At 41.2% G+C, this 26,448-nt stretch overlaps 4 protein-coding genes across 4 annotated transcripts; 1 reads left to right on the top strand and 3 right to left on the bottom strand.

The window, feature by feature from the left end:
- The first annotated feature begins 7,475 nt into the window (after positions 1-7,475).
- Positions 7,476-10,534, top strand: gja4 (gap junction protein alpha 4). Its single transcript, XM_030789546.1, has 2 exons — positions 7,476-7,573; positions 9,253-10,534. The coding sequence occupies exon 2, from the start codon at positions 9,262-9,264 to the stop codon at positions 10,336-10,338; it is 1,077 nt and encodes a 358-aa protein (XP_030645406.1). The 5' UTR covers positions 7,476-7,573; positions 9,253-9,261; the 3' UTR covers positions 10,339-10,534.
- A 6,130-nt stretch (positions 10,535-16,664) lies between these two features.
- On the bottom strand, positions 16,665-18,207 carry smim12 (small integral membrane protein 12). Its single transcript, XM_030789554.1, has 2 exons — positions 18,146-18,207; positions 16,665-17,768 (listed from the first exon to the last, which is right to left on the bottom strand). The coding sequence occupies exon 2, from the start codon at positions 17,741-17,743 to the stop codon at positions 17,468-17,470; it is 276 nt and encodes a 91-aa protein (XP_030645414.1). The 5' UTR covers positions 17,744-17,768; positions 18,146-18,207; the 3' UTR covers positions 16,665-17,467.
- Positions 18,208-18,599: 392 nt separating this feature from the next.
- On the bottom strand, positions 18,600-23,865 carry pef1 (penta-EF-hand domain containing 1). Its single transcript, XM_030789547.1, has 5 exons — positions 23,832-23,865; positions 22,871-23,201; positions 21,008-21,163; positions 20,581-20,724; positions 18,600-19,714 (listed from the first exon to the last, which is right to left on the bottom strand). The coding sequence occupies exons 1-5, from the start codon at positions 23,850-23,852 to the stop codon at positions 19,485-19,487; spliced, it is 882 nt and encodes a 293-aa protein (XP_030645407.1). The 5' UTR covers positions 23,853-23,865; the 3' UTR covers positions 18,600-19,484.
- A 1,430-nt stretch (positions 23,866-25,295) lies between these two features.
- Positions 25,296-26,102, bottom strand: gjb9b (gap junction protein beta 9b). The gene has a single exon (XM_030788490.1). It carries the CDS (start codon positions 26,100-26,102, stop codon positions 25,296-25,298), a length of 807 nt encoding a protein of 268 aa, XP_030644350.1.
- Between the last annotated feature and the right edge of the window lie 346 nt (positions 26,103-26,448).

Genomic DNA, 26,448 nt, shown 5'->3' on the forward strand with positions numbered 1-26,448 from the left:
ACTTAAGTGAATGACTCAATGCAATTAAAAATCTTCACCAACACATCGTCAAATTATTCAGACAACTGGATGAAACGGATGTCCTGTTTGTGAAACGATCGGATACCAAATTGGCTCTTTATTCACCGAGCGTGCCCAGAAAACAATTTGAATCCTTTCACTTCGCGTAAACTAACCAGTAAATAAACAATTAGCCATTTAAAGTTGGTTCGATATTTTTTTCTCTGAAATGATTAATTACTTTATGAACACTTGCATATCTAGGCCAATGACAGTAGGCTATTTGCACTGAATGCATAACTAGACCAAGCACGTTTACGCATGGACACCGCCGCCCATATGTTTGCCACGGATACAAACAGACCGCGGTAACTGACATAATGATCAATCTGACAAATCAATACAGCAGGAGCCATTCACAAATAATACTCAGTAACTGCATTTTGCTAAGGCTGCCAAGAAGTGGCGTTCATAAACCTTTTTATTTGAGAACGAAGAATATGAATATGAAATACAACGAAAATTCGGATTTGTTCGTCCTCTAGATTTATTGTAAAATTATGCAGCAAATAACTCATTTACAGCAGCGTACTCCTCACCCATACAGTGCCACACTTTCCCCTGGAAACGCGGATGAAACGTGCTTAAGTTATGCGCATTTCAAAATATTCTTATTTGCCACACTATCGAGAATGTTACTGATATGGTGTCACTTTCGAAACAGAACACGTGATAAGTTATTCCCTCCAAAATGTGAGCAATCGTTTTCGCGCACTGGGCGTACTTAGGTGGGCTCCGTTTTTTTAGTCACTTTGTTGATCTGTCCGACTCCCTGTATCGTTTCCCCTGCATCCGCCCAGAAACGTAATGTGATTAATTAAAGCTCTCCCTGCTGCTTCGGGTGTGAACGTGATACCACTTAGCGAACCCCCTCTAGGACACATACTTACAGTCAGCGGACATTATACATCATCTGAAGTTGTTCTGCATTTAAGAACCCCTGTAAAATCATTGATATAACCAGGCCTTGAAGCAGTCTAATTTGCAAACTGTCTTCCTCTGACTGCATGGGTCCAGTGCTAAGTTCACAGTGACAAAACTTCAAGCGCTCTGAAGTTGACACAGCTGCGAACGTCTCTTGACAGAGACCCGCAGTTTACGCTCTCAGTGTATCGAGAGAGTGCAAACTGTTTGCCAAGGCAAAAATGTAATGCTCCGCTCCGACAAATCCTACATCCTCTGCTAATAAACGGCGCCTTGAAGTAATACATGGAACAAATCTATTTTTATTGTTATTAGGCTGTTGATCCGATAGCTAGCTTACCTTACTGGAAGCGCAGACCTGAGCCTTGTATCCAGTCCTGTAGACGATCGCTGGTATTCCTCTGTGCTGTCGGCTCGATGCTTTGCATCGGTAGTTGGATGAAATCCGGCGCTGATGCGTGCTTACGATTGAAGGATCCGTTATTTTCCGACGTTCAAAATCTCTGGTCGTTCGCTCACTGCACACAGGATTCCCCTCCACCCGGCACTGGCGTTCTATTGGTTCATGGGACTCCCCGCGGCCCCACAATCAGAGGAGTGGCCAGGACATGCGGGGCATCCTACAGTTACAACAAAGTCCAGTGGTCATGTGGTCAGCAGCATACATGTCCATAAAGTACTACTTTGTGGGATGGCAATTCACTGTATATCTTTGAAATATGCGTTTAAACAAAAAGAAGAATTAAATTCACTAAAAAATCACTCAACCTCACACAGTGCACGACTGTACACATATGCTGCTGTTCACACTACTGTGAAGGCTGTATATGTGGTTACTCGATTAAATAGACATGTCTAACGAAAAAGGTTCTCGAATCAACCTTCCAAAACCGTCAATCGTTTGCAAAGCAAAGTGTGCAGCCGGCGGGCTCAAAAGGCTCACCGGGACGAGAACAATTTTTCATGCGCGCATTACAAGGCTCGAGTCGTATGATTGCAGTCACTGTTTTTAATTTGACAGGGGGATTGTGTAATACTGGGTCGCTAGCCTCGTGGGCACCTCTGTGTTTCAGCCAATTAACCAATGCAGTATGGACAGTGACCAGACCAAATGTCCCGACCAAATTGGCCTTTTTATCAGTATATATTCTGAAGACTGTTCATGCGTTTAACAGTTAGCCTTGTGTTTTTAGAAACCCTTGACAGTTCTGACAACTGAAAACGTGAATATTATCAAGTAAAGTAATGGATTCATAATTGTCTGATCCTATAATGAAACAAAATAAAGGGAAGAATAGAAAGTAAAAAAAACATGGGCCATTTCCGATATACTTGTAATGAGTACTGTAATGATTATATTTTCGTATCACACGTTCTATTCCCTTCCATTCCCTGTGACTGCTTCACATGCAATATCTCACAAAAACTGGTGTAACCATGACGCACGCGCCCTTGGGGTATTCTAGACAGTAAACGATTCAATATAAGACGCGTGATCAGACTGAGATTAAGGTTACATTTCGCTCTTGGTGGATAAAGACACAGAATTCCGTGAATTCACAGTTGTGACGAGATGACTTAACATGACATATAGATGAGAGAGTAACAGGATAAGCACTGTTGGTAAAACAGAGGCAGATATATACTCTACATCAAGGGCTGTTAAAACCTGTCGCACACTCCTTATTAGAATTTCTCAGAAATAACCAAAAACGCATGAAAATCATTACTACACAGTTAAACGTATAGTGATTCCACATGGTGCGAATATTATGCTAAATGCAGTATATTTGTTTATCCACTGGTAATATGCAAGCCATGTTGTTTATTTTAGGGTACAAAAATACATGTGTACCATGGAAAAAGAACATTTTTCTCTCTCCAACTCCATATCGATGGCAACCAACGGAGTGTTATTTTCACAGTCGACATTCACCACCTTGGGTGTCACGTTCTCAGATGTTGTGCAAATTAATTCAGCGCAAGTTCGCAGAATCAGAAAGTGAACTATTACACATGTCTGCGTGGGAATAAGACTTATATGAACACGTGTCTAAAAAGTTTGATATGTTCTTTTAAAGGAAAATTACTGCCGCTCTAATATTTCCCTTGATGTTGAGATATTTAGCCGTTAGAAACAGCTCACAAACAGCACAATATTACTGGTAGATACATTAAATTTAGCGCACCATGCAGGACCAGTGGAGATTTGGGGACTCTCCAAGGCGATCAGTTCAGTTACGAAGACACTACTTTGTTTCAGAACCTTGGTCAGCGACAAAAGAAGAGGACGGTACTGTTGGACCACAACTTGCGAAAGATTTTTTGTTTCGATAGGATGTAAATTGATTTATGGATGTACATGCTTGAAGCCATAAACTGTGCTTAGATGTGGAGATGAGTAATGATTGATTTCACAATTCGGCAAGTTTATACGCGTCTTGAGTTTACAGACCACAAGGTATCCACGATCTATCCGTTCTCTCGCACAGCAGGCAGCATCAAAGAGTACAGGTACTGCGCATGAAGTGTTACTGATACACTTTTAGTGCCAAGTGAAATCGCTGACACAGTATTGATTGTGTGATTTCTTCCATTTCGTAGTGGTTGTGAGTATGTGCCAAAACACAGTCCCATTCTTTAGCTAATACACACCACGTAATTGGCACGCATGATATAATATGTTGCTATATAATACACACACACACACACACACACACACACACACAAACAAACAAAAAGAAGAGAAATCCCACAGAGACATTCTACCATATTCAAAACCTTGGATCTTAATTGCACTCTGCAGTACAGATCTTGATAGGTTGCCTCCTGCCTCCTCAATAAATCTGTCAGTTTGCTGTCATCGTGAAACCTTCTGATATCATTTTGAGCAAGTGTGATCAATAAAGCTGTCAGAAACTCTCAACACAATGACACTGGCCAACATAACGATGTCAGGGTATGGGCAAAGATTAACACAAATCTTCTTACATATGTGCACAAATCCAAGTTAAAACAAAACCTCAAATATCTTAGGGAATTTCTTGCGAATGACAATATACCAGAAATATTGTTGTGATGAACATCTATATTTATGTAGATCTCTGCCCCCACCCCCTTTTACAGAAAATATAGACACTGAAATATCATTTGTGTCTAGGTTTTTACTTGTTCATGTCTAAGTGCTAGTGTTTTACTGCAGAGGAGAGAAAGACTGAGTGCTATCAGGGAAACCAAGGATTTATGATCAGATGGGTGTAATCGTTATTTACAGTCCAAGACTTTAACGATGAAAGAGGCCTTGGATCTCAATGCACACATGGTTCCACACCCCCTCTTGACAGAACTGATAAGTCATACATATTTCATCAAACACCACAATCTGGAGCCCGTGTCTCTTATAGAATTATAATGTACACTTCCAACTAAGTCACTGTACTACAGAGGCAACAGCGCAAGTAGCAAGGCTACACTATTCACCTACATGAATTAGACAAGTCAAATTCAACTCATTTTTGCAATCACACCCAAACATTTGGATCCACACAAGCGAAGTCATACCACATCCTGCCAAACAGTCAATCTGAAAAGTCACAATTACAGAGACGTATTTGTCACTTCCGGGACTGAGAAAAAAGAAAGAAAGAGAGAAAGAAAGAAAGAAAGAAAGAAAGAATAACCAAGCAGTCATCAGAATTCCTCAGAGGAATGTGTCCAATCACAGTTAAAGGTCAGCTCTGAATTTAGCAAATGGTCATTGCCTCTCTATCCCATGAGTGATCTACATGAAAATACCAGGGGACTGATGAAAGGATATAATGGCTACTGCACAGTCAGACATAAGCATGAGCACATGCACGCAAAAACACACACACACCCACACACACACACACACACACACACACACACACACACACACACACACACACACACACACTCCTCTACATTGTTGCATGTACTCAGTACTCCCTTATTTCTTCTTCATCAATGTGTCATTCTGATGTTCACATGTTCACAAACACACAAACACACACACACACACACACACACACACACACACACACACACTGACACACACACGTTCACACTGGGGACAGTCCACAAAGTCTGCTAAGATGATTTAAAGTGAAGGTATTCAGTAAGTGCAGCATGGAAAAATATGACATCAGTTAAGAGTTTCATTACCCTCTACTGCACAAGCCAACTGCACTTGCTTTCCTCTCTCAGCCGTCATCTCTGAGCATAATGACCAACCCAAAGAGAAATAGCCCAGTTTGTCGGAGTGATTCACCGTCAATTTAGCCGACTTTCATAAAGGCTTGCACGCCCTTGTCGCCTGTGCTATTAAAAGGGAGCTTTTATTCTTCCAAGTAATCAACATATGGACACTTTTTATGGCTCAGTACTGATTGGAGTGGTTTGTAAGAAACCATATCTGTGTTGGAAGCCTGAGTGTGTCAATGACATGTGCTCAGTGTTAGGTCGGCATACAAGAAAGTTACCCAGTGTCTTAACAGAGGCCAAACCAAACCAAAAATAGGGGAGAACAACCAGTGAAGACGTGTTCACACACTAACACACACACACACACACACACACACACACACACTCACATATAATCAAAAAACCAAGAATAGTAGAATCCCAACAGAACATTGAAGAAGTTGCTTTGTAAGAGTGAAACCCTCCCAGGACACCTGCTTATGAATGTATTAGCACAGTAAAATGGCACATTTCAGACAAACATTTGCTAAGAGAAGTCAAGCAATTGTTATTGTTTGTGTTTTTATGTTTGTGTAAGTACTGTACAAAATAGGAGTCAAATCTGAATTCTGGATCTTACAAATGCAGCAGCATTTTAACATATCATTATTTTTCATGAAGGAAGTACTAATTTCTTACAAACTATTAAATCACCATCAACTTCATAACCTTGAAACTTGTTTGAAAAGATGTCATGTCCAAAATATTGAGCAGAACAAAGTTAGAGGATGAAAAACATCATTATACTGAATATTTCATGTGTGATAATATATAATTTAAGTCATTCCTCTAAAGTTTTAGCAGAGTGAACAGAGATGTGTGTGCTGTCAGAGATGTGTGTGTGTGTGTGTGCGTGTGCGTGTGCGTGTGCGTGTGTGTGCGTGTGCGTGTGCGTGTGCGCGCGTGTGTGTGAGAGTGTGTGTGTGTGGGGGGGGGGTGGGGGGGGGGTAGGGATAAAGGGAAAACTGACCCCACTCAGAATGATATTCTCATTCAGATGACAAAGCCAAATATGGAATGCTTTAGGCAAAATACATTTTTTTCTGTCGTTAATGCCGTTAATCAACACACCCACAAATTCACTGATGAAAAAAAACCCTTCTTGGCCTGATTTGACTATAATAATATAAATGAAAGTTATCTCACAGCCCATACACTCAAATAAATTGTGTTACAAATGCTGATGATGTCAGAATGCTCCTTTGAACTATCAGTAAAAACCTGTTATGACTTCAGGCTCAACAGGAGAAAGTATTAGCTGAAGACCTGTGGACACTTAGCCTATCCATATGGATTAATTTCAGTGTTAGGCATGAAACCACATTTTCCAGTAGTAAACTGTTTAAAATCAGTGACAGTTCAAAGTTATATTCATTTTTTTGCTACAGGTCGCCATCAATCCTATTAATATGCCTTGTCTTTTTCCAGCAGTCAGTCCTTCTGGATTTGCCAATTACGGTCCCAACTACCAGACAGCAATGTTTACTTGAACTACATTATATTGTTGTTTTCGTCTTAAACAAGCAACGCTTGGTTGTTATCTTAATACGAGTCCAACGTAGCTTAACTTCCAAATCTTCATACAGAGATCCTACGACGTGCTGGTAAAAATTCACTGTTGTATGCGCACTTCAGTTATGCCATACAGTTCTTCTGGCTTCTCCGTCTATCGACGCGTGCCGTGCCTGCACTGAAAAGTGGGGCTAGCGACATTCTGTGGCCTCTACGGAAATTACACATTGAAAAAAATCCCAACAAAACAAAAAACCAAAAAGGACCGTTATCATGAGGAAATAATCAACACATGGGGGAAATAATCAGCATCTGAAGCCCTCACACCACGTCAAAACTTTTACTCGTTAGGCTGTCTGTAAATTACAGCTAAATATCCTTCTAACTTTGTTATTCCTTACTGAAATTAAATTTGACTAAATGTAAATATGACAAGTTACTTAAATGATAAATTCCTTTTCAAGGGACATAGCTTATGATTTCCTTAAAACAGAGAATAAAAAGGGAGAGCTCCTACTCTTAACTGAGACCCCATCCCCCCTCCCGAAAAAAAAGTTCCATGACGAAAGTCTTCGTCTCTGAAAGCAAAGTGCACAGAAAACTATTTTTGAACCCATCCAACCCCTTTTCCCGGACGAGTTCCTGTGGGAGGGCATATAGACGGCATGGGAACGTTTTTCTCCGTCCCTCTTTTTTTCCCATCACAGTACCCCTTCAAGAACCCGACAGGAGCTTTACAATTAATTGTAACGAAACCGCCCTTCACACGGATTGTAAGGTCAACTGAAGAGACGAATACAATTTACTGTGACAGGTAAGATTAATTATGACCACTGTTATGACCACCGTTACCCGTATTCTTAAGAGAACAATTCATCAAATGATGATGACATTTCACGGACTTGTTTTTTTTTCTTTGAAATTTAACCAAATTAGAGGCCCGTGCCTGAAGTAGGTTATATAGGCTGGCGTTATGGACGTCACTGTGATCATCTTAACTGATAGTAAGGATCTACTGGATCAATTAATGTTCACTTATTTTAACTACTAAAACAACATACTAAAGTGTTAATTGCTTAAGAAAAAATAGAGATAAAGAGAAAGTGAAAGAGAGAGAGGGAGAGAGAGAAAGAGAGAGAGAAGGAAGGAAGGAAGGAAGGAAGAAAGACAGGAAGGATGAAAGAAATAAAAGATAGAAAGAATCAAATGGTAAGCTCAGCAAGAGGGACACCATAAATTACGAAGTAGGCTACAGCACTGTATTAAACTTCAGATGTAGATTTAAATCATAGCTTGTTCTAATACTAACATCATGAAAGTATGACAAAACTGAAAATTTAGGCTGGTTCAGGTGTCAATTTAAATGTCGCGGACAAGCAGATACCTGGCACAGATTCATGTTAGCAAAGAGTTTTCAGTTATCAAATTCCCCTATTTGGAAGTATTTCCAAGGCCAGACCACACTCCCAGGGGTAAAGTATGTTTCTGGAACAAATAAATCTTTGGCAGATACCATTCGTACAGCACAGATTGGGATCAGGTGAATGAAAAGTGAATTTTACTACATTATATAGAGACATAAATTAAAATCAGATGCTGGTGTGCTTAGGAACGTGATGCTATTTGCATTCAAACATATTTGTTCCTCCAGTCAACTAAAACAAACAAACAAACAAACAAACAAAAAACCAGGGACACAATAAACAAAGAAGGCTGCTAATGGCAGAATGGAGAGAAGGATGTTTAGGGATGTAAATCCTTCAGACACTGGGAATAACATGTGGAGTGTTGTGTCCCTAGAGTTTAGAAGGAGTAATACTGTGGTTTCTTCTTCAAGACATACTGTAGGTCTTTCACAGAATCTGTTTTGAGAATTATCCAGGTCCAAAAGCCTCTAACATGAAAACAACAACAATTCAACATTTGTTAATACTGCCCTGCTGGGATGGTAATGGTGTTGACTGGATTGACTAGTTCATTCCACCTAGGCATAACAGGTATTTTCATTGTGCATGAAATTGATACCATATTCAAACTTACTGACTTCCTCCGACATGGAAAATCTCAATATGCATATTCATTTGGCTGAGCGAATGGAAAAATAGCAACGAACAGAGCTTTTGTACACGATTTCCAGGAAGGAACAACATTTACACTAAAAAACCCCACTGTGTGTAACTACGGTGCGATCAGGAAGTTTGGATGACCCCAGTGTTAATAGAAAGCGGTCATTGATGTTCATGGTTCATGCTATGTAACGTCTCCAGAGATGGCACAACTGAGATTATTACGTACGACATTTTCCTCGTCGTGAGTCAGTCAGAGCTCTGGAATGGTTATGTTTGCTGTTTGTATAAGCTCCCCACTCGAAACTCATCCATTTGTGTTGATACTTTAGCATATGTGCAACAAAGTAAGACGCGCGTTATTTCCAGACAGTAAACTTTGCAATGTATGTTTGAATCGTGTGTGCGTGTGTGTTTGTGTGGGTAGGTGCAGAGGATGTCCAGAGCTGATTGGACCTTTCTGGAGCACCTGCTAGGAGAAGGTCAGGAGTATTCTACGAACGTCGGCCGCGTTTGGCTCACGGTACTCTTCCTTTTTCGTATGCTCGTGCTGGGAATTGCTGCTGAATCTGCCTGGGATGATGAGAGGTCTAACTTTATTTGTGACACCAAACAACCTGGATGTGAGTCAGTGTGCTACGACAAAGCTTTCCCTGTCTCACACTTTCGCTACTTTGTTCTTCAAGTCGTCTTCGTCTCCACGCCAACGATCTTTTATTTCGGTTATGTGGCCATACATACAGGCAAGCAGAAAAAACAAGAGGAAGGAGAGAAAGAAAGGAGTTACCAAAGGGATGCTCACCCCAGAGAGGGTAAATTGGAGGTGATAGAAGAGGTGGATGAAGTAGAGAATGGAGGAGCGGAAGGACGGAGAGATGGGAGAAAGAACTTGCCAGAGCCTGGGAATTTAAAAGGGAGGATCCTGTGTGCTTATGCAAGCAGCATTTTCATGAAGATTCTTCTAGAAGTTGGCTTTATTGTTGGCCTGTGGTTTCTCTATGGATTTGTTGTTGAAGACAAGTTCGTGTGTAAGCGAGACCCCTGCCCCCATCGGGTGAACTGCTATGTCTCACGGCCTACAGAGAAGACCATCTTTACCATCTACACTCAGATCATAGCTGCGATCTCTGTTCTTCTCAACATTATAGAGCTCTTTCACCTTCTCCAGATTGCCATCATGCGACGGCTGACGAAGAAGTATCAAACACCAAAGAGGATAAAACTAATAGAAAAGACTCCCTCTAGGTTGGAGCCAGCGATGCCTCAAGCCCCACCATATCAGGAAAAAGCTCACTTATTTCTTCCTATAGGAGAGAATAGCTACAGCCAATCTGAATTGGACTGGTCAGTAAGGGACTCTCCATCATCAACAGATATGCTTCCAAGCTACTCCAACTGCATAAACAATGTGAGATCAACCTCTCGCAAGAGTCACTCTAAAAAGCACTCTCACAGCAAGCAGAGTAAAAGTACACATAAGGGGAACCACTCCAAACAGACGCAGTACGTGTGATTTTAAAGTGGAAAATTTGGACTAGGTTGAACCAAATGGGGCCAGTTATGGAACATGATTGTGGTGGATGAATCACTTAAGGTGGTAGTCCCTGTGGATTTCTCTGAGGCTTGAGCCATTTCCCCTGTTTAGGATGTTTGAGTTGAACTGTACTTTGGGCTCTGTGGCTTCATCCAAAGCCACTGTTCTCTGTAGCACTGGACTGAGAAACTCACATCAAGTAACAGTCAGGAAAAAAATATCTGCTCCAGTACTGTACTGTTGAAAACAAAACGCAGGAAATAAAAAATAGACTGCACTGGACTACACTTTCTGTCAAAACAGAACATCTTGTGATTGCGATAGAGCCAATTTCAGCTTGTTTACTGATAGGCCGAATGCTTTATGATGTGAGTAACAATGTACTGTGAGTTGAATTATTAATTCAGCCAAAATGTAAATAGTATTTAAATGTATATTTAAGAATTATTGGTTGTTGTATTTAATATCACATTTATATTTTTACCCAAAGATGATAATACAGATTTTTTTTATTACTTTTTTTTTTTTAATTTTATAGCTTTTTCTGTTATGCCATGGTTATAGTCAGAAGAACTAAGAACTATAAGTACCTCTTAAAAGAAAATGAACTATCCTCATCATGCATATCCTTGAGCAATACTTGACCCTAATCTTGTAGAGTGTCACTTGCCCTTGGCGACTGATTAACAAATCACTGAGAATGATCTACTCATTTCTGGCCTTTCCAGGAAACAACAGGGAAACTTTAGACTAAGATGGGGTAATGAAGGGGTACTTCAGTAAGGTTATATGAGAGAAGTCTCATATTTTAAGCATTTGCAGTGTGTACAGTTCCACCTCACTGGAAGTTCCATTTTTGCATTAAGAGGTCCGTGGAAACGTGCAATGTTTTCATTACTGTAATGCACCTTCCAGTAGAATAGTAATAGCATTCTGGAGAGAGCTGAAAAAATCACTGATTTGCTCTGATATGACTGTATCTTTTTTAAAGACAGGATGTAAAAAAAAGTGTCAGAAGATAAACATTGAAGACGAAGAAGCGTTTTATACCATTATGTCTTTTCAGTATCTTTTCAAAACCAACAAAAGTCTGAGTCAATTTGTGAATAAACTTCGCGAATAAAGTTAGCAAAGGTTTGGGACAGGTTACCACTGTGCATTATCAGTGAAAATGGACAGACGTGAGATAAACAATGAGAGTGAGTTCCTCAAATTCTTTTGCTTGCCTTTCCATTCCAGTCACTTCCAGCAATTTAACAGGCTGTCCCTCTAGTGATAAGCAGTTATCTGTGGCAGGAAATGGATTTATAGATGGGATGGGTCATAAGATTTGCACTCAAATTTACACTGAACGAAATTTAAACCGTCCAAACGACTGACAAGCGTTTGAGGAAAAAAAATAAATAAATCAATAACACCGAGTATCTTTCAACACTGTTCTTTAACAATAGGAAAATTCTCACTGGAGGAAGGTATGTGTTGTAAAGGCTAATGGAAAGAGTGTTTTATTAAAGGGAGTTACCCACACTACTTGGTTTCCCCCATTTCGAGAGATTAATGAGCTGTGTGCTTTTGATCTTGCCAAGCGCAGCCTGCTGTGTTCCCCCGTTGCAATGCCCGCGAGCGGCGGCCAGTCTGAGATTGGGCTGAGCGCTGTCATCTCTGACCAAAACAGGGGTTCAGAGGTATCATACGACACGCTGTGGGTCAGCAAACAGCTGGTGGAGGTCGACCTCTTTAGTTCCCTTTGTTTGCCAAGCTTCCAAAGCAGAGGCATGTGGAAGCTGGTGTGCTTGATCTCAATCTCTCTCTCTCTCTCTCTCTCTCTCGCTCTCTCACTATCTATCCATCTATCTACCTTACAATGCACTGTAGGGAGTAATAGAATGCTGGTTCCAGAGTTTTCCCTCTGTTTTTACAGAGCCAACGCCTGCCATTCCTCAAGTCCAAGCATGATATGCAGCTAACAGTGTTGCCTTTCTTTTTCAGTTATACAATTCTTAACGCCTTTGCCAACTGTAATTTAATGAGCTCATTCCTACGTCAAAAAGCACCAGTAAATTTCCTTTTACTTTTACTTATGTTATACAGGTATTTTTTGTTGCTTAGAACAATCTGTTCTTCAACAGAGAGTGTGATCTCTTTTACACAGCTGAGCTGCAACCTTCATAAGAAAACCCTGCTGTCACTGATTGCTACCTTATGCTTATAGGCATTATATGTTATTAGGAGGGCGCTTTGCTAAAACGTCTACTGTAGACTGTGGACGTTTTTGGGTAATGCCTTTCTATTCACACAGTCTGGCTGATTCACAGTCTGTCCATCAGTGTTTCTCCAGGTCATCCACTCACAGTTGTACCAAAGAAAATTAGCTTGTATTCTCCCACACCATGCTCCGACATCCTGACACCGCACATGCACTGACTGCTGATGCATTTTCCTCCGAGTCCTCTTGCATACTCGCTCTCTCTCTCTTTCTATCTCACACACACGCACGCACAGGCGCGTGCGCGCACACACACACACACACAAACACACACACACAAACAAAAACAGAAATCTAAACAGAAGAAACTCCAACATTTGAGAAATTCAACAAAATATACATTGAGTGCACATATCTTATCTTTACTGACCTGCCTGTGTGTAGTTCTGGGCCATGGAAAGGTGTTTTCTTTTTTTTGGACGCATGGTTGTACTGAACGCACTGTCAGCTTGCTTCCCCTGGGGATCTGGACACGAGTGCCAACCCCCAGGGCACTGAAGGCTGCAGTTCCTGGCATAGGCACCAGCGTGTGCAGGACTGATGGCTTCGCTCATGCTTCCTGCCAGCTGTAGTCATGAATACCTCTCTTAGTGGACAAAGCTGCGACAGGAGCACACAACCGGTGTGTGGGGTGGGGGGTTGTTTGGTCTGGAGAACAATGCTAAGGCGAAATTCGGCCGCACTCATTCAGAATGTTAGAGAAACATCTGCACTGGGTGAGGTCCATGAGGTACACAGTGCTCCCCATACTCACTATTTATATCATTTGAATAAAACTCTGTTCTCCAACAGACAGGCAAACAGACATAAACAAGCTTGTATGCCCTCACAGAATACTTTTTATGTCAAGTTTATATGCAAGCATGGGGATGAGACTTATAAAGAAAAGGAAAAAAAAATTGACTAGGTTCTTAATTTAGACAGTCGGGAGGATGTGGGCTTGGATCTTTTCCTGGTTCCAATACAGCCGTCTCTAGGGATTAACTGAGAGAATTGTTGATTCTGACAATGTAGCGGTGTTTTGCATTGTTACATTGTTTATGGGGGAAGCCATCCTAGCCTCAGCTGTGCCCAAATGTCACGGCCACCTTATCAAAAGGCTTTGACGGATGAGGTTGAGGGAATGATGGGTGAAGAAGTAAACTGCATGTGAAAACAAAGACAGCTGTTAAAAGTTCATTCACACATTTCTGTGAGGCATAGAGATTTGTTATTGTTTTCTTTGACGTAACTGAGTAAATGTTTGTCATAAGACTCGGGTTGTGATAAAGAGAGTTGAAATATCACATGGGAGAGTAAAAGAAGGTCAAACTCTGACTCGGTGCACTCTCACTAGATCACGTTAGGTCTGGGCAGATATTTATCACAAACTAAACAAATAGTTTCCTATTTCTCAGTATGAAATGTAATGGTAATTCGCTGTAGATGCCGAGTTATTTTTATTAAGTAATGTCCAAAAAAACAAATGAACACCAAAACAGAGAAACATTGCTAATACTGTATGTGTATGATATTTATATGCTTCCACCAAAAAAGTGCTTTTAATTAGAAAAAGCTCAACTATGTAAAATATACAGACACAATTTAAGAGGTTTACAACATGTTTCAACAACGCTGTCTTCTTCAAACAGATATACACCTAAAAGAATTTTGCATTTAACTATTACAGAAAGAACTTTTTAGTATGGGCTCTCTCTTTCGCTGTTTTCACTTTCTACAGTCTCCTTAAGGTCCTGATTAGACACTTGTTTATATCTCACTATTTATACATCGCGGTCGCAGATGTAGGTCCCATATTATGTGTTTATCAGTGTGTTTATCAGTGACTGTACACTAAACTACATGAGTCACATGAATGATCCAATCTGTTGATGAATTAATGTTGTTTGCATCAATAGTTGAGGTAATTCTAGAGTGAGTGTGCATCCTCTGTTGAAGTGCACAGAAATGACCATCTCCCATCATTTTGTAGTCTTTCACAGATCACAGTCTTGTACATAACTCACACCCTAAATTAGCAAAATTTCAGTTTATCCTCGTGCCTTTTGTCATTTAATAACTACTGTTCTGAAATCACTGTGTTTGTTCTATGACATGCATGGGAGAATGCCACACGACCCACTCTATTGTTCTCAATTGTGTAAAAGTGAAACTGGTAAAATCCATCCGAAAAGAAACTTTTTTTGACTCTGTAATACTTACACTTTCACTGGCTGACATTATTAACACACTGCTGTCATGTGCCTCTCTGTTGATGTTATGCATACAACATGTTAAAGTTGAGCGGAAAAAAGGGACATGAATTTGCCCCCTGGGAGTACTCTGGGAAAATTAACTTCTCAGCAGTTCAAAGGGAGACAGTGCTGAGGGTTATGGGAGCAGGAGTCTGTGGTCCATGAGAAAGGGGAGGACTTAGAAGTGTCATTCCATTGTTCTCCGGGCTGATGGCAATCTACAAAATGAATAATCATATAGTCATTGTGCGGCTCGCTGGAATACATCCGGACTTACGAGACCAGGGAGAGAGAGCCGGAGATGAACCTCCCTCTTCCCACCGTCTGTGAACAATAGAGTTGTCTGACTGGCTGGACACAGTCACACCTTCATGGTGCCAGAGCCTCTGTTTGACCTACCTGCGCCCATATGCTCTCAACACAAACACTCATGCTGTCCTTCCACAGAAACACAAACAGGGGGACTCTTGTAAAGGAACACCCATGCAACCAGAGCCAAATGCACTACTGTACTCCGACCGCTGAGTATGGATAAGGAATCTGTTCTAGCTGTCTACAGCAGTCGATGTACTCAAGGGAATGAATGTTTGTTCCCATCTAAAAAAGCTTCTACCACACATCCTGCCTTAGTTCTGTTGAGTTAAGTTAGATCATCTGTTTATATGGACTTTGTGCTTGAATCCGTAAAGATGGAAATGTTCTGCAGCTTGTCAGCGCCATTCAAGAGGAATGGGCCGAAGCACTGATAATCTTTTTTTTTGGGGGGGGGGGGGGGGGGCGCTGGTGGCAAAAGACAGCAGCACTTACACCTTAGGCATATGTAAATGCAATGCCTATAAACTGTGTCTAGCTTGCTGGCAGGAGAAAGCCATAAGTGGAAATGGTGGATCTGGGGCTTCATTTTGATTCCTATTAATCATGTTAGCTCTGCATGTCCAATATGTTGTTTAGACAGACACTGCTCTTGAGAGTGAGTTCATAGTTATAACAAAATGAAGTGTAGAGGAAATGGACGGAAGTCAGAGCGAAGTGCACTTTGGGATAACACTCTCCTAGAAGAGGTTCACAAATTACGCCTTCAGAAAAAAATTTTTGGCCATCAACTACTTTAGTATAAAGGGTAAAAGTAAGCTATTTGAGAGTGTTTTATATCAAAAGTAGGAGAATGATAACAAACAGATGTCAGGTCCGGGGAAATATACTACTATCCCCTTTTTATCATCACTCACTATTGAATATATAAAATACTTTCCTTATTTTTCATTTTTTTTTTAACAACACCAAATCTTTTTTTTTTTTTTACATTGAAAGCTGGCTTATGTTTCTACTGAGGATGTTTCTTTCTCTGAGAAAGTGGAAATTAAGGTCTGTGGGGCTGCTCTCTGGAGGACCACCAAAGCGAAAAAGGGGGAAAAGCCAAATGCTTGCGAACAGGATAACCGACAAAATGAAAGCACTTGTTTTCATGTAAATGATGTTGCGCTCGCAGTACGCAGGCACTGAAATGACTCACGGAGGCATTTTGGAAATGCTGACAAGCCCGGTAACTCAGAGACTCATTTCCTGTTTGGAATGTTACCTATTTGATTATCCTTTCAGTCTTAAACGCGTACAGCAGATCAGTTGTGTCTAAACGGATGAGGTATTAAATAGCAAATTGTTAGTTACTCATAAACCAGTTTAATGTTTTAAGTGCCTCTTGTGTGAAGTTTCAATGCTTTTTTTGAGCACACCTGTTTATTGGCCACAGAGATGTATTTACAAGCCAAACTGTCTCAACAACAACAAAAAAAATCATTCGCGATTCCATTTATTTTATAATTCATAACATTCTGGTGTTCAGTTGGTTAGGTGGCACACTGGTCGACCCCCATTTAACTTTCCAAAACGAAAGCAGATGAGAGAATATAACAAGCTATGGACAATACTCAACAGACAAAACTGACCACTTTCCAAAACTGAGAAACAGAAAAGGAGCTTCTGAGCTGCATCTCATCAATAAAAGATGCAGGCAACGAGGTTTCATACCAAAACAGTCCATAAATATTTTTCAGTTTTGAGAGACTAGGGGAGATTCAAATAGTGGCTTACTGGAAGCTCCCTGTATCTTTTTGTTTACTCAGAAACACTTTCCAGGTCCCTTTCATATTTTAAATTAAACCTTGTTTCAAAAGACACAATAATGTTCACACACTTAACAAGGAAGCCTTTCTTTCTGATTCAGTCTTGTGAGCATCTATGGGTAAGCAGTCTCATGCAAAATTCACTGAAACTTTCCACCAACTTGGGCAACACAGTCATGTGTCCTAGTGCCTCAGGAGCTGGACTGAGAATTAAACTCTTGAGGCTAAAAGCATCAAAAACACATGACTAACTTATTTCAGCAGCTGGTGTAGCGAGCCTGGTTATTATTGATGAGTTTTGAATTGCCAAGTGGTAGAGTAGTTTTATGGACAATGAAATGCATTTGCATCCTAACCCCATAAGATCGAACATAGTCTCCCAGTGGAGTCAGTGGAACAAGATACAGTGAGTCCACAGTGATTTCAAGTACATCCACCCATACATAAGCATAGAGAGTAATGATGAGTCAGTCCAACAGTCTTGGCTAGCTTTTTTCTGGTCTGTTCCGGTTAAGTACTGCTTTGGGAGTGAACTCCAACTTGTCCTTCAGACTAATGACCTGAGTACTGTCCTGGCCCGCTAGTTCCTCCAATTTCCTTTCCTCTCTCAGTTCCAGAATGCTTTTCTCCTCTTGCTGCGGTTTTGGAGTGCCCCGGATGAACCACTCCAGGTGATACCCCACGGCACCCACCACAAAGGCCACAGGGAAGGTTACGTAAGGCGCGTAGGTACGCATGGCCGTCCAGATAACCGGCCACATGGCTGCTTGCTTTATTAAAAATTACCTGCGTATAGAGAAGAAATCAACATAAATGCGGAATGTCACAAACCGTAACGGTAACTGTTAGCATTCTGAATGTCACAGCAGCTAAGAATTACTTTGCCAAATTTTAAAAGGAAATAAATCCTTATACTCAGATTAAACAAGACTTGTTAACTAAAATTAAGGTCGTTAAACTGTACTGTGTTTCTTTGAGGGTTTAACGTTAGCATGCTAGTCATCTACATTATCTAACATCACATGGGAGTCGTGTAACCATGCAAGGGTACTGGTGTCAGACCATGTAGTAGCAATTTGGCCAGATAACAACTTCATTTCCCGAATACTGAAATTGTACACTTCCTGTTAAGTGAATGTGAATATTTTAATCATTTTAATTACCCTTATTAAACCGCGTAACTCTCAAACAGCTTGACAATTTACGTGCTTCTTCTTGAATTCACCTACCTTGGACTCACTCTTCCTGGTTACAAATCCCGCCTACTTGGCAAACTCATTGGTGCAAAAATTGTTACGCGGTGTTTGAGACTGCGTTTTTATTCGTCTCTTATCCGTCAGCCCGATTGGAAAGGTATATATTAGAGGTCAAGGGCGCCATACACTGGTGAATATGGGAACATGCAACCACCGCTCTCAGAAATCATGTTTTGTCCTCCAAATAACTACTCTAGCAACCCTAGACAAATTCATCAAAAGCGTAGATTACAATATACGAAAAAAACAGCTACTGTATTATTCTTTTGTTTGCAATAAATACAAGTGTCTTATGTAAAGTTATTATTTTTATGCTTCCCTATCAATATCAACAGCAACAATGACAACAACAAAGACAATATTGTTTTGAAAACTTTATTGCAGACAAACATAAATGTAAGTAATCACAAAAATATCATAAAAACACCTTTTAAGAAACAATACCAATTAATTCACTAGTCTCGGTCCAAAACTTCAGAATGTCAAACTTGTAAATAGAGTGGAAAGATAATTTTGTATTCATGGTGGCCCTTATTTTTAAATTCAGCTAAATCTTTTATACACTCATTTTAATATTAGAATGACGATTCAAAACTGGTCTTACTTTCTTTATTGTAAACACCTTAATTTCTAGCGATCGTAAAATATTAAATAAATGGTCCCAATAAAAGTCTAAACAGAAACAAAAAGCTGTTTACACTTTAGCAGTTAAAAAAAGAAAAAGGGAAAAATCACATACACCAATGAATCAGTAAAATGGTGGCTACAGAACGAACATCATTTGTTAAGATTCAAAGACACAGGGTTCAAACAAATCTCTTGGGAGAGCTACTTCATTTTGATAACACCTGAATTCTGCAGAAGCCTACACATGACTCAGCAAACACAAGTTTAAGTCGCCCTGCACTAAGCTTTAATGCTGAAGGTAAAATGAATATCTATGGCACATCTGAAGTTCTGACCTCGCACAAATTCAAGCCCTTACTTTTAGAGTTAAGGCTTTTTGTATATTCCAATTGCATTGTTTTTGCTCAGACAGAAGTGCATTGTCTGCCTGATGCATACATGTTCAAAGCGAGTTAGTCAATGATGGTTTAAATATTTGGCATTTTTGCCGTACAGCTGTAAAATGGAACAACGGCAGGGGAAGAAAGCGGGAACGTTGGCATCTGTGTGGATGTAAGGGTCGCTTTGGCATCAGTGTGTAGTCAGGGACACAGCGCCACACTGTGGCCCCGACCAGTATTTACATGAGTCGAGTGATGGCTCCGGAGAGGAAGTCCTCGTAGTTCATCTTCACGTTGCCACTCCTGGCTGTGTCCTTCTCGCGGAAGGCCTCGGTCATAGAGGCCAGCTGAGTGCACACGTGGATGAAGCGATCCAAGTACATGGCTCCTTGTCGTCCCCGGGGCGAGAAGCGGTTCACCAGGGTTTGGATGAACTGGGGACTCAGGTTGTAACCCAACTGAGAAAGAGCTGCAGATTGGAGACAGTGTTGTAAATGGAACTTCATCATGAGTTCATTATGACACCTGGTCTAATTCATTCAGTGTGCGTTTTTACTGTTCAGAATTAAAGAGACAAAATAATGATGATGAATGAGGTTTTCACTATCCACTCCTCTTTATAGTTGACTCCTTCAGAGAAGGAAAAACACACACACATGCATACATGTGTGTGTGTATGGTTTTATATATATATATATATATATATATATATATATATATATATATATATATATATATATATATATATGAGTATATATAGTATATTCAGCCATCTGGATGAAATTAGAGCTGCTTAAGGAAATACATGGATACATTAACACAACAGGAACATACACTGTGGATAATGCCATCCCCCTGGACTCCTTACACAACAGTGTTTTAAACACAGCTATTGTAGGGAGCAAGACTCAGCACATGGCTACATGTTATGGACTTGGGTTCAACTTTCCTCAGGAACCAATGCCATGACATTGTGCAAAAAAAGCACATACATAGCATCAATGAATATAAATCACCTGTATTCAATATACACCTCATCCTTTGAGAGACGCATGACTGAAGCCTGAAAGAAGAGGAGCGGAACTGAGGCTAGGAGAGTGAAAGGAATGACAATACCATACTGGTGGACAGATATGTGATATGTGCCAGGAACAGTCATTCCAATTTAGTATTATGCTCATCCCACCCCTTTTCCTGCTCCCCTCTCACCATCAAAGCATTTTCTCCCCTTTTCTTCTACCCACTGTGCTAGTCTCTTTACTCAGTCTGTCTCAGTCCAGTGCTTTCCCTCACCCCATTTCAGTCTTGTTCCTTTTCTTTTTCTTTCACACTCACCCTGGTGCATCTCATTACTGTTAATGCTACCCGAGCGGTCACGGTCAAACTGCTGAAACAGGGCTCGCCACTGTTGCAGGAATGTCCACAGAGCTGAGAATCCAAACAAATCCATTCGCCCTGTTTTTGTCTTATCAAACATGTCTGCAGACAAAAAAAAACCAAAACAAACAAACAATATTGCATTCATCCAAACTAATTCAGTTGGAAGGATGCCATGACAACAATATGCACTCATTTTATTTGTTTAAGTGGTTCTACATGTCTTGCATTCTTTCACATAATATACACTTCAACAGTTTAGGTGTCAGTAATGGTAAGCATTAAGTAATGGAGTCCCTCTGTAATTGAGTAAGTGATGTGTTTGTTTCAGGACAAAGGAGACTTCATATAGCTGTATACAGATATTGGGCAGATGGAAACTCACTTAGCATCATGAGGCATGTCTCGTCGTTGAATGATGAATTGTTGGAGTTGACGAGGGCTTGTTTCAGCTCTTTCAGGTTGATATAGCCGCTGCGGTCGGTGTCCACTGACTGAAACCACTGTTGAGCCTCGGGGTTTACTCCTGGTGGAACGTTACCTAGGCAACAGGGCACTTAACTTTAGCAGGAGAGTTAACTCACAGTAGGCGCATTGCTTAGCATGGCACATTTAAACTACTAACTCCTAAATGTTACAAAAAACAAACAAAAAAACCAAAACATTATTCCATAGAGGAAATGAATTAGTTCTGCATCATAATCCGAACGATGACTGGTCACACAGTGTATTAGGCCCTTAGCAATAAGACCTGGAATAGATGTGAAGTGACAGTAGAAAAGTGGCAATGGAAAAATGACTCCCACGAATTAGTTAGTAGGAGTGATGTACTATGTTCCTGTCTTATCCTGGGCCCCAAGAGGGACAATGATGAGGTGTCATTTGACCAAACCCAGATGGGCTACATCCCCACTGGGGACAGATAATGACTGCATTTAAGAGCCAGCATGTGAATCATCCCCCATTGGGAACATGACACACACTCCTGACACAAAACCCGACACACACACACACACACACACACACACACACACACACACACACGTTCTCTTCACGTATACACCCCCAGATCTCTTCACTTCACATTATCATGCTCATCACTCTAATTCTGCTGCAGGCACAACCTGTGCCAGATCTGTACAAGCTGCTGCTTTTGAGCTCCCTGCTGCCAGTCACTCATCAATCATTTTGTGAGGGGCAGATGACACAACTGCAGTAAAGCGGGATCGAGGACCTTGTTTGCGGCACCTTCATAAATTCCCATCCTGCGCGATGTTTAGGAACAGGCATCTGTGAGCGCATGGCTGATGGAGAGGTGACGGCAGCCCTCGCTCTCTGTCTCGCCTAACCCTGGCGTTCAGACATCATCACTCTGCCAGGGCTCAATCTGCTGTCTGACAGGCCCATGGTGCAGGGGAAAAATAAGTCTCCAGGACCAAGGACTGAATTGATTTAAATGTAACCATAGAACTGCAGCTGGTCACGTCTGACTGTGAGATGACAAAAATATACAATGGCCAAAAACTATCAAGTGACATCGAATTTGGTAGTGCTTCTGAGTGGCGTACATGGGTAACTCACCACCATGCGGTGCTGAGGTGTGTCTTACACATGTGATTCACAGCTGAGTCCCAGTTGGATATCACTTGTTGCCAAGGGTACTCAGAAACTGGATATTTACTTGAATAAAGGGATAAAAAAGGGGTACACTTCCCTCTCACTGTTTAACTGCAGTCAATATATGTCAGACACCATACAACTGTGGGCTAAGGCACAAAATTGAATATTACTATAATGTTAAATTTCCTATAAACATATTTGGGAGCAGCCGTGGAGTAAAGGTTAGTGAAGCGAGCTTGGTACCAAAAGGTTGCTGGTTGGATCCCAGGACTGGCAGGGAAAATACGGGGGTGGGGAGGGTGAATGAACAGTGGCACTTCAGTGCCCTTGAGCAAGGCAACTAACCCCCGCAACTGCTGTGTGTGTGTGTGTGTGTGTGTGTGTGTGTGTGTGTGTGTGTGTGTACTTTTGGCCCCTAGTGTGTGTGTGTGTGTTCATCGCTATCTTGAATGGGTAAAATGTCCCCATTGTGTGGATTAATCAAGGAAAAACCTAAACTAAACACATAAGGCTTGCAATGCTTCATTGTGACAGGGAATTGTTTGTAAGAACCATGAGAAGAACAATAAACAGCATAGACACACTTAAGATAAATTATTACTTAAGATAACACCAGGAATTTGCTTACCATGTGGGTGATGACCATATGGTGTTCCATGAGGTTGTCCATATCCTCCGTAAGGTGCACCAGGACCTCCAGGGGCGCCTCCAGCACCTGGCCCATACTGCCCTCCTGCACCTGGAGGACCGTATGATCCATAGGGTGCTCCAGGGGCTGCCCCTCCACCATAGTGCCCTCCTGGTGGTGGAGCTGTTGCACCACCATATGGTGCCCCACCAGGCGGTGCTGAACCTCCATACTGTCCTCCAGCAGGACCTCCTGGGGATGGACCAGCTCCGTAGGGCGCCCCAGGAGGTGGGTGCTGCTGGGGATAGTTATTCCCAGGTCCTCCATACCCCTGTGGTCACAAAACTACTAAATCATCAAATCACTCAATCACCACCAGCATACTCAATCACAACACTTAACCCGGCAAGTCAGACTTTAAGTAAACGTAAAGGCTGTTCAGTTATTTGAAGTTTAAGAATTGATGTACGCACTTCTAACTGTAAAAGGGGTTATTCCGGAAAATTTCGTAAAATTCATTCGTTTCTCACCCTCTCGCTGATTACGTTCGCTACCTTTCATCATAGCCAGCGTGTCATTTTAACACAGCGTGGCCTGAGTGTCAACTTGGTGCTTGCTTATTAACTAGGCTTACGTTATTCTAAAGTAAGATGCTTAACTGCACATCATTGCTTACCACAAGATATAAAATATTTAAAGTCATGAACGACGCTTTTTACAACATTTATCACTAACAGAGTCTTCTCTGAAATGTCATCAAGCTAGCTCCCTAGCTTACATACCACCAAATGATGACTAGGTTGATTTAAATTAATGTCATTTGTAAACTGGAAAATTTAGCGGGTTTCGCAGAGATTAAGTTTAAGAATGTGCATCTGTTTAAAAAACATAATCTCAAAAAGCGGAACAATTAGAGAATTCAACGAGATAAAACTTTAGTCGACCCGGAAGCGTCATTTACCTGACCGTAGTGAAAACTCATTTCGGGTGCTGTCCTCTTGTCGAGAATGTTTTCAATAATATATATATAGACCCGCCTTTTAACCGAGGATTGATCCATTTTCCTGTCTGTCAAGAGGCACCCTTGCCTTTGTCCTCTGATTGGTCACTAGAGTGGAACTTTGGTGACGTATTTAAATATACGTCATTTCACACGGTATGTCGTTTTACCATGTTTTCTGTGTGTACTTTGATAGGTCGATTCCATTTTCTTGTTGTTGCATTGTTGTTTTGAATGCTTGTATTTTGTTCAGTAAAAAAGTAGTCATACCCCTGTGACAACTGCTAGTACAAGCCGCACTACATTCTCTGTGTTGATCACCTCTTGACCCTTTTGGACTGCTAAAAGAATGGTAAAGGTTCTGAATGGAATAAATTAGCGCAAGGAAATGCTTAACAGCGTTCTCTGTGTTGTTCTTGATGTGTGTGCTCAAAAACAGCAAACAATTAGTTGCGTTTCATACATTCTCTCTTATGCATTCTCTTGTGTGGGGTGTGGCACCCATGTTGATGGGTTGGTGGATGACTCACAAACGGAAAGAAAGGGGGAAAAAAAAAAACTTCAAAAAACAACGCATACAAAAACATCTTTGCTGATTTTTTTTGTCCTCAGATTTATTCGGAAATAGTTATATATGGATAATATCATCTCTCTCTCTCTCTCTCTCTCTTTCTCTCTCTCTCTCTCTCTCTCTCTCTCTCTCTCTCTCACACACACACACACACACACACACACAAAGAAAAACAAATATTACTTAAATTGAACCATATTAACAAGCCACAGTGATAGAAAGCTCATGTACAATTGTACAGGATATGACCACATTCTTTACTTCCTTGCTCTATGCTATGTGCAGAGTGGAACCACTCGGCTGGTTGTGTGCATGCTTTCAAAAAGTGATAACACTGGAGCTGTTGGAAAAAAGTGCTGTGCAGCTTTCCTGGATATACATGATCTTTTCCGTCATGGAAGTGTTTTAAGTTTTAATAACAAATTATTGTAGATGTATACCATTTCCATTTCTTGAAGGAATACTGGTTGCGCCTACTGAAGTTCATACCTCACTCTGTCTCGTAGGTTTGCGTATTGTTTGTACACCAGAGGGCAGCATGCACTCTCATAGCAAAAAGAAACAATAGTGTAATGCCACAACAAAAAAGCCTGTTGTTTAAAACATTAAAAATTAAGTTCCACACACATGAAACACTAATTCATGTTAAAACAACAACAGTGTATTCAAAAAGACTTGTAAAGTGATTGCTTGGGAGTATGCCTTTATCAAAGGGAGTACCTGGAACTATCTTTTTTGAAGGATTCATTTATTGCCCCCAGAAAGGGGAGTCATTGGTGTTTGGTCCTTTCTGTGACTTTTCATGTTCCAACTTGCACAGAATACATGGTCTCACAAACAGTTACCTCACTGACTCAAAGTTTACTGGTCATTTTCTCTTCCTTCTTGTCATTATTGAGGTTGTGGGTGGAGGATAGTGTAGGATCTATCCGTACATACTCGGACCTAGGCTTGGTCAGGACCGTTATCTCGTGCTGATCTGCAAATAGTATTCTCTCATTTTCCTTATGCTTTTTGACCAGCTTCTGCAAGCGTTTTACGATTAGATAGATCATCTCACAGATACACATTAAAATGCAAACAGCTGAAGATATCACCATGAAGAGAGTGAAGATCTTCTTCTCGGTAGGTCGGACAATGTAACAATCCACTACGTTGGGACAGGGGTCCAGAGAGCACTTGACGACACGTGGCATGTCGTAGCCTTCGTAGATATAGTAGAGCAGGTAGAGGAAGCCGGCGTCGAAGCCTGCCTTGAACACCAGACTGACCAGATAGGTCCACCACAGTCCCCCGCGTTTCTTGCCTGGGTTGGCATATAAGTGGGCGCCTTTATGGACGGCACTGTACTTCTGATCCTTCTGTTCCCGGTATTTGACGTGGCCCATCACCATGAGCGAAGGGCAAGTGACGAAGATGAGCTGCAGAGCCCAAAGGCGGATGTGAGAGATTGGGAAGACGCTGTCGTAACAGACGTTGCTGCATCCTGGTTGGAGCGTGTTACATACAAAATCCTTGTTCTCGTCGCCCCATACACGCTGGGCAGCCACCACGAACACCAAGACTCGGAAGATGAAGACCATGGAGAGCCAGACGCGGCCAAAGGAGGTGGAATATTTGTTCACCCCGCTAAGCAGGGCCTCCAAAGCAGACCAGTTCATCTTCGCAAATGGGAGCTAGACGCTCAGGGTCACCGAGGGTCAGATTATTCCTGGAAAAGGAGGGGAACTTAGTTATGCGCTGTGCTTGACTTTACTTTCACTTCTCACACTACTGTGTTCATTTATGAATAAAGCAACATATTTTAATAACAACATTTTCAAAAATTTTCATAAACATGTTCTGTTTTTCTTCAGTGGAGTTGAAATTTCCAACAGGGGAACAGAACCTCAGTCTGTATTATACCAGAACTGTTTATAAGTGACTCAACCCCCGGGCTTCTGAATTGGAGTCAATCAAATGAAATGAATGTTTGAATAGTGGGAGTTGGTAGAGGACATATTGTTT

This window comes from Chanos chanos, chromosome 12 (assembly GCF_902362185.1).
Source record: "Chanos chanos chromosome 12, fChaCha1.1, whole genome shotgun sequence".
Taxonomy (NCBI): Eukaryota; Metazoa; Chordata; class Actinopteri; order Gonorynchiformes; family Chanidae; genus Chanos; species Chanos chanos.